This window comes from Heterocephalus glaber, unplaced genomic scaffold (genome assembly GCF_053883595.1).
Source record: "Heterocephalus glaber isolate CG9 unplaced genomic scaffold, H.glaber_assembly_v1.0 deba00001452, whole genome shotgun sequence".
NCBI lineage: Eukaryota > Metazoa > Chordata > Mammalia > Rodentia > Bathyergidae > Heterocephalus > Heterocephalus glaber.
In genome coordinates this window covers 22,202,523-22,210,497 of record NW_028258302.1, presented here as the reverse complement: position 1 = coordinate 22,210,497, position 7,975 = coordinate 22,202,523, and the positions used below count along the sequence as shown (strand labels likewise).

Below are 7,975 nucleotides of genomic sequence, written 5' to 3'. Positions count from 1 at the left end.
CCTCAGCAGCCTGGCCTGCTCAGTCATTCTGTCCTTCCCAGATGCCCTATCCAGCTGTGCCCTGCTTTGTGTGCCCCAGACCACAGCCCCACAGGCCTCCTTTGGCAGTGGTCCCTGCAGGATCTTCCTGAAGTGGCATTCTAGGGACATCCAGGACCACAGTCCCTGCCCTGACAAACACCCCAGGGGCTGAGGAGCTGTAACAACAGACAGCAATATCCCCAATGGGTGTTAGAGGCCATGCCCAGGGCCAGACATTTCATGTGCATTACTACTGCTTTACCACGCCCCCACAAAGTTGCCATGGTTACTTCCAGTTTAAAGAGGAGGAAACTGAGGCTCAGAGAGGTTAAAGGGCTTGTGAGTGACACACAACTAACGGTGGTAAACGCAGAACGTCAGCACAGGCTGCCCAAGTCCCAGACTGTATGTTGTGTGACCATAGGGTATTCACCTGCAGGAGCTGGCACCACAGGTCCCACCATCGGGTGGGAGCACTGAAGCCCTCCCCATGCAGGCCCCACCTAAGCCAAGGTGCTAGGGAAGGTCAGTTTCCAAGGTAGCCACAGGACCTGCCTTCGTGGGCTCTGAAAAGGGGGCAGAGGCTGCTGGAGCTGGGCGGCCATGGGCCGTGCTGAGCCTCCTGGGAAAGCCAGGTGACCCAGAGAGGCATATGGTGAGGGTGGGGCGAGAGACAGAGCCTCTAGATTAACCAGGCCGGATGTCACCCAGCCTCAGGGTGTGGGTGGGCGCTGGAAAAGCCATTCATGCAGTGGGCAGTCACTCCAAGTCCGGAAAAGCAGGTTGGTTTCCCCTCCACTCTTGTAAAGTCAATCAGGAGTATGTTGGGACAGCCTCCTGACACCCTGAGACAGAGTGAGGAGGCAGACAGGCAGTCTGACCCGAGTTTCTGGTTCAGCTCTGCCCAAGGGTAGGCAGCCCATGGGGGAGTTACTTCCGTTCACACAGCCTCAGTGTGCCTCTCTGTAAAATGAACTCAGTGCTTAGCATTTCAGGTGAGGCCCCTGCTGTGATCCTGAGCAAGCCCTGCACACCACAGCCACAACACATGAGCTGTCCCCAGACCCAGCCTGCCACAACGCTTGGAGCTTGTCCACAGTCTGTGCTGAGACATCGTCCAGGGTCCTTGTGCTGGCCACCCAGAAGACAAACAGCCAGACACCGTGTCACCGTGACTGTCCTTAGTGTTGCACACATGGCACATGCCCCCGGGGTGGACTAACACAGCTGTCACCCATGGCCCGATCTCACACCTGTGTGGCCGCTGGTTCCAAAGTGAAGGACAGACTTATGCAAAGCACTCAGGGAGGCCAAGGGGCTGCTTTGGGCCCGGGACTTGCCTTGGCGTCTGCTTGGGGAAAGGAACAGGGCTGCCCTGGGCTTCCGTCCTCCGTGTGCCCTGTGGGTGGGTGAGGTTTCAGCCCGGGCAGTAACTGGCAGCCACAACCCCCTCTGCTGTCTCTGCCCCCAGACAGACCCGGGCGGTTGCAGACCCAGACTCACCTGACTTAGGGTGTAGAGGATGGGCAAGCAGGGTCTCCTGGGGAGGGTTGGGAACCAGGTGGCCCTCAAGCTGGCCAGAGGGAGCTCAGAGGATGGGCACTGGGGAGGCCCCAGGGTCACAGGGGGCCACAGCAGCTTCACCTCCCAGAGCCTTAGTTTCTTATCTCTAAATGGAGCCAAAATAATACTTCCTCCCTTGCAGGCTGGTATGGCCCATGATCATTAGTGGGAACACGGAGCTTATCAATAGATGCTCAGAACCCAGCATGGTGGCACATGCCTGTAATCCCAGCACTTTGGGAGGCTGAGACAGGAGGATGACAAGTATGAGCCCAGCCTGGGCAACTTAGTGACTTAATGAGAACTTGTCTCAAAATAAAAGTGAAGAAGAGTTGGGGAGGTAGCTCAGTGTGAAGACCCTGGATACTCTCCCCTCCCCCAGGTAGACTCTCAAGTCAGATCAGGGCTCCTCCCCTTCCTGGGCACCCATGCATCCAGGATGAAGTTCTTGTGTACAGAATTATTTGAGCAGGGCACAGAGCCTGACCCTTTGTTTTAAAACATTTTGTTTGGACTCAGCTCCCCGAGAAACATCAGCCCTGAAGCTGGGAGGTCAAGAAACAGCTAAGAGGGGTCAGGGCTGGGATTCTAGTCCCAGGCTGTCTGGCTCTGCAGCTATTCAGTGGTGGTGCCAATGGCCTGGCAGCTGGAGATGGGGCTGCTCATTTTCCTACTAGTGTACTCGTTAACCTGCCCTGCCTCAGTTTCCCCATCTGTTAAATGGGAGTAGCAAGTCACTTTACAGGGCTGCCATGAGGACGAGGGAGCTAAAGAGCTCAGCTCAACTCCAGGCAGAGCCCAGTCCCAGTGAGCCTGGCCCCTAAGCAGAATGCACAGGGTTACAATGATGGGGGTGAGGAAGGAGGTTTAATGAGAATGGAGATGCGAGTCCAGGAGGAGGGCTGGCCTCACCCTGCCTGCCAACCCCTGGGGCTCTGGGTAGGCCTGGTGACCAGCAGCCAGCACAGGTGGACTCTCATTTCCTTAGTGCATGCTTGACTGGCAACCTGTAGGATGGCGGTGGCAGGGACATCCGGCCTCAGTCAAATGGCTCATGCTGAGCCCAGGGCTGTGGCTAGGCCCCTGGCCACCGCAGGTAAATGAAGGGGCTCCTTGGGTGACCGCGGACATGGGGACTTAGTGTGCTGGCCATGCAAAGAGGCCTCAGGCACCTGAGCAGAGACAGGCACTGTGCCTGAGAACCATCAGCCTTGAGTCTGGGGGGTGGGCATAGGCAGAGGGGTCTTGCCCTAGTTCAAAAGGAGGCAGAGGGGCTAGGTTAGCTTAAAATGACAGTGGCAGAGGAGCTTAGAAGACAGGGACCTGATGGAGTAGGTGGCCAAGGTATATGGGCTGCGGGCACCTAGTCCTGGGTTCAAACCCACCTTCTTAAAAGTAGCAAGTTGTGAAAGTAGCACATAAAACTAGCTAGGCAAGCTCATCACCAGGAATCAGGCAGCTCTGCCTCTGTTTCAGTGTGACCGTGAGCAAATTTTACTATTTGCTCAAAAACATGACCAGAGCCCACATGCCCCGAGCCCACATGCCCCTTGGGTATAAAATGCCACCCTTTCCTTCTGTGAGCTCCAGCTGGAGCACTCAAGGCACTGCCCTTTGTCCCTGGGCACAGCCACCTGCAAAATCCTTGTCTGGAGTCAAGCTGTTTCTGGAACCAAGCAGTGGCAGCTAGGAGATAGGCAGGATGGGGGCTCTGCCAGGGCGAAGTCTCTCCTCCTTGCCTGTCCCCAAGATCTGCTCGGTGGGCTGGCAGAAACCTACCCTTCACCATTCTACTAAGACCATCCACTACTGGATGAGGCCCACCTACATCATGAAGGGTGATCAGATTTATTTTCCTTTTTAAAGGCCACTGATTTTAATGTCACTCGTCTAAAAAACACCTTCACAGAAACATCTGGAATGTTTGGCCAAATGTCTGAGTCCTGGGACCCAGCCAAAGTGACACATAAAACCCCCATGGCACCTGATGGCAGTTGTTATGATGACTAAATGGGTGACAGTTTTGATCATTATCCATCTGGCACTGTCCTGACCTATATGAATAAATCGATCCTCCTGTGTGCATGTGCAGCAGACGGAATTACCCCATTTTATGGATGAAAAGACAGTTCAGGGAGATGACAGAACTTTTTGGAAATCACCTGGCTGGGAAGCAGTGAGCCATCATTTGAACCCAGGAAGTCTGGCTCCTGCCACCTCCAGCAGGTTCTTCAGATGCCAGGTTCTCCCTTCCTCCTGTCACACTAAGGGCACCGTGTCTGCCACCTGACAACACACTGCGGTGCCATCAGACTCAGAAGGAAAAGTCAGCTGCCCCCATGACCCCCAACAGAAAGACTACCGCTTTGATAGGTAACAGGAATTTTATTGGTGGCACGGGGAGTGCCCAGCTGCTACCTCACAGTGTAGACAGAATCAGTAGAAAAACCTCCAGCCTGTGCCCCCCACCCAGCCTACCATGGGAAATGACACAGAGCTCGGAAGGAAACAGAGCCCACTTCCGGCCAAGGTGGCACTGGACCCACCCCAGACTGTGTGCCATGGTGTGAAATGGGCACTTGGGTGTGGCCACACCAGCTCTGTGGGACCAGCACTCAGCCCCTCAGTAGCATCCTGGAAAGTCACACCTCACAGGTTCTGACCACTCAGAACCCACCCAGTGAGGGGTTTCCCCAGCTACTCGCTGGCTGCATCCGGCAAAGAACAGGCCTCTGAGGGGCCGGCCCGTCACTCAGAGCCACTAACCCACTGAGGAGTCCAAAGCTGACAGTTGGCCCAGCTGAGTCTCAGAACAGGGAGAAGGGGCCAGCAATGTCAGCCTGGGCTGAGCTGAATCCCTGCAAGGGAATCCAGGCCCTATGTGGGCTCTGGGGACAGACATCTCTAGAGGCAGGACCAGGAGAGCTGAGGGATAGCCCAACAGAGAAGAGGTGACCCAAATTTCCAAAATCACAACCGGCCTGGGAGGACCGTCACCTCTCACACCTTGGCAGGTGGCCAGAAGGGCCATGGGCCTTTAGGGAACACAGGTACAGGGGGGAAGGCACGTAGTATCTAAGGCATATAGCTGGCCACAGGAGGGCTGGACAGATAGAGTGTGAAAGGGGGCAGCCCAAACTACAGAGGGCGAGGCAGCTGTGTCCCCTGTACCCTGCAGGCCACCCCTGGCCACAGCCAGGAGCCTCTGTAAGTGATGAGGTTGTCACGGGGCCTGGAGCTGCCTCCTTTCCCCACAGGGCATCCAGAGGTGCTCCCTCTCCATTCCTCAGGTCCCTGAGCCACCAGGCTCAGCATGGGGAGAGGGAAGCAGACTGATGGAGAACCAGCCAGGTACCAGGGTTGTATCTGTTAGGTTTCTAACGTGGCTGATGGGAAAAGGGGTCAGTGGGCCTTTCTTCCCCAACATGTCCTCAAACTAGAGCCTGGGCACCTGACACTGGTGACAGGAGGGGCTGGGATATGGACAAATGGCAGGAGAGACCAAGCTTGGCTCTAGAAGGGCCGCTGTCAATAAGGAGCCTGTGGAGGAGCAGAGCGGGGTCAGTGCAGTAAGGTCAGTCATCTGGATGGACAGACAGGTGGACAGTGGAGGCAATGAACAGGGCTCACTGCATATATGAGTAGCACCAGTCTCCCAGGGGCTTGTGGGTCTCTTTGATGACCTGGGGCGATGTCCAGCGCAGGATGTAGTGGGGACCCCCTGGCTTGTCATTGGTTCCTGTGGAAAAGACAGTTCTGTTTTTCTCAGAAAAGACACAAGGGTTCTGGGCAGAAGAGCCAAGAGGGAGGAGCTTGTAGAATAAACAGGGTACCAGCATTTGCAGCAAGTGGCAGGAAGGTCCCAGAGGGACAAAGAGGGACACTGTCCCCTGTCTATTAGCTGGGAGGGGCCACAGCAGCTAAAACTGGACATATTCACAGCACTGGGCTTTGCTGGGCACACCTGGGCCACGTGAGCACAGGTGGAATTTGGATGAGGCATACTACCTGATGGGCAGGCATGATGCCAATACTTGGGGGTCCATGTGCTCCACCAGCAAGGGGAGGAGGCAGGGAGCACTGCAGAAAGAGCACTGGATGGGGAGTCAGAGAACTGCTGTGATCCTGAGACACAGTAAGAAATCTGTGCTTCATCTTCAAAACTAGTTCCCTACTCAGCCAGTGCTCCTAAACCCTTGGAATTTCCTGAGCGATACAAGTTAGAGGATCATCTTTTGTTACTCATAAGCCCCTTTCAGTCACATCTGTATTTATGCTAATGAGTAACTCTTAGGGGCTGGGAGCTGAGGGGAACCATCTGGGTGATTAAGGATTGATACTTTCAGCCCTGGTCCACCAGGTAGAGGGGCTAGAACCTGACTTAATCACCAGTGGCCAATGATTTGAACATGGTGCTTACATAATGAAGCCTCAGAGATCCCACCAAAGAATGGGGTTTTGAGGGTATCTGGGTTGGTGAATAAGAACACATCCACATGCAAGGAGGGTGGTGTACCCCAAACTCCATGGGGACAGAAGTTCCTGTGCTCAGGAGCCTTCCAGACTTTATCCTATGCACCTCTTCATCTGGATGTCTATCTGTATTCTTTAAAATATCCTGCTACCCCATTATTGGGGTTCAAGAAGGCCTCAAGAATACCACAGGAGTAGAAAGATATAATAATAAAAACTTCCCAAAACCTAGAGAAAGATACAAATATTCAGGTACAGGAAGGTCCAAAGTCACCAGTTAGATTTAACTCAAGCAAGTCTACCCCAAGATACACCATAATCAAATTTTCCAAGGTGAAAGATAAAGAGAAGAATCTCAAGACTGCAAGAGAAAATGAACAGATACACAGGAATGTCCCAATTTGCCCAACAGCAGACTTCTCAGCAGAAACCTGACAGGCCAGGAGAGTCATAATAAAAGTAGAAACCAAATTTCAAAAAGGATATAAGATCTTACGTACAGATAATCACATTAAATGTGAATGGATTAAATTCTCCAAATTAGAAGATAGAGTGACTGAATGAATTTAAAAAGACCCAACCATATGTTGCTTACAAGAAACTCACATCACTGCTAAGAATACATGCAAAATGAAAGTGAAGGTACAGATTAGAGATTCCATGAAAATGGAGTCCAAAAGAAGCGGAAATAGCCATACTTATATCAGGTAAAATAGACTTTAAAGGCAGTAAAGAGAGACAAGAAAGATAGTATAATATGACAAAGGGGTCAAGTCAGCAAAAAGAAATAACAATTCTAAATATATATGCAACCAATATCAGAACAACCTAATTAATATAAAGTGAAAACAGATCTAACCAGAGAGACAGATTTCAATACAGTAATAGTAGAGAACTTTTAACACCCCAACTTAATCAATGGACAGATCATCCAGATAGAAAATCAATAAAGAAACGACAGGGCTGGGGATTTAGTTCAGTGGTGCCACTGCCTGCCTCACAAGCACAAGGTCCTGAGTTCGATCCCCAGTACAAAAAAGAAAAAGAAACAACAGAGTTAAACTGCACCCTTAAACTAAAGGGACCTAACAAATATTTACAGAACATTCCATCTAATAACTACAGATTGAATGTTCTTCTCATTAGCACAGGGAACATTCTCCAGGATGCACCAAATGATAGATCATCAAACCAGTTTCAAGGAAAAAATCTCTGTATGTGGTGCTGGGGCTTAAATCCAGGGCCTTGTTCATGCTAAACATCCACTCTACTACTCATCTACATCCCAAGCCCACAAGTACTTTTAAAATTGAAATCATATCAAGTATCTCTGTCTAACCACAATTCAATAAAACTAGAAATTGATAACCAGAAAAATTTTTGTAACTATACAAATACGTGGAAGCCAAACAATTTCCTCTTGAACAACCAATGAAGCAAGGAAGAAATCAAAAAGGAAATTAAAATTTTCTTGAAACAAATGAAAATGGAGACACAGCATACTAAAACCTATGGGACACAGGAAAAGCAGGACTAAGGGAAAGTTGACAGCAATCAATGCCTACATCAAACAAGTAGCGAGATCTCAAACAACCTATTAGTGAAGTTCAAGGAACTAAAAGAACAAGAATAAAACAAACCCCAAGGTAGCAGGAGGAAAAAAATAATAATGATCAGAGCAAAAATAAATGAAATAGAGACTTTAAAAAATATATAAAAGAGGGCCCGGGGATTTGGCTCAGTGGTTTCACCGCCTGCTGCACAAGTGCAAGGACCTGAGTTCGATCCCTGGTACAAAAAAATATATATATATATAAAAGAGGCCTGGGGATTTAGCTTAGTGGTGCCACCGCCTGCCTCGCAAGTGCAAGGTCCTGAGTTCGATCTCCAGTTCCAAAATAAACAAATAAATTAATTA

At 50.9% G+C, this 7,975-nt stretch overlaps 1 protein-coding gene across 2 annotated transcripts in view; it reads right to left on the bottom strand.

Annotated features, from left to right (window-relative positions):
• Positions 1-3,949: 3,949 nt before the first annotated feature.
• The window catches only part of Aldh4a1 (aldehyde dehydrogenase 4 family member A1), a 29,982-nt gene continuing 25,956 nt past the window's right edge, over positions 3,950-7,975 (bottom strand). For both annotated transcript variants that reach the window (XM_021262928.2, XM_004850409.4), the window contains one exon: positions 3,950-5,323. In XM_021262928.2, coding sequence (XP_021118587.2) covers positions 5,211-5,323 — 113 coding nt within the window. In that variant the 3' untranslated portion in view covers positions 3,950-5,210. The remainder of the gene's footprint in view (positions 5,324-7,975) is intronic.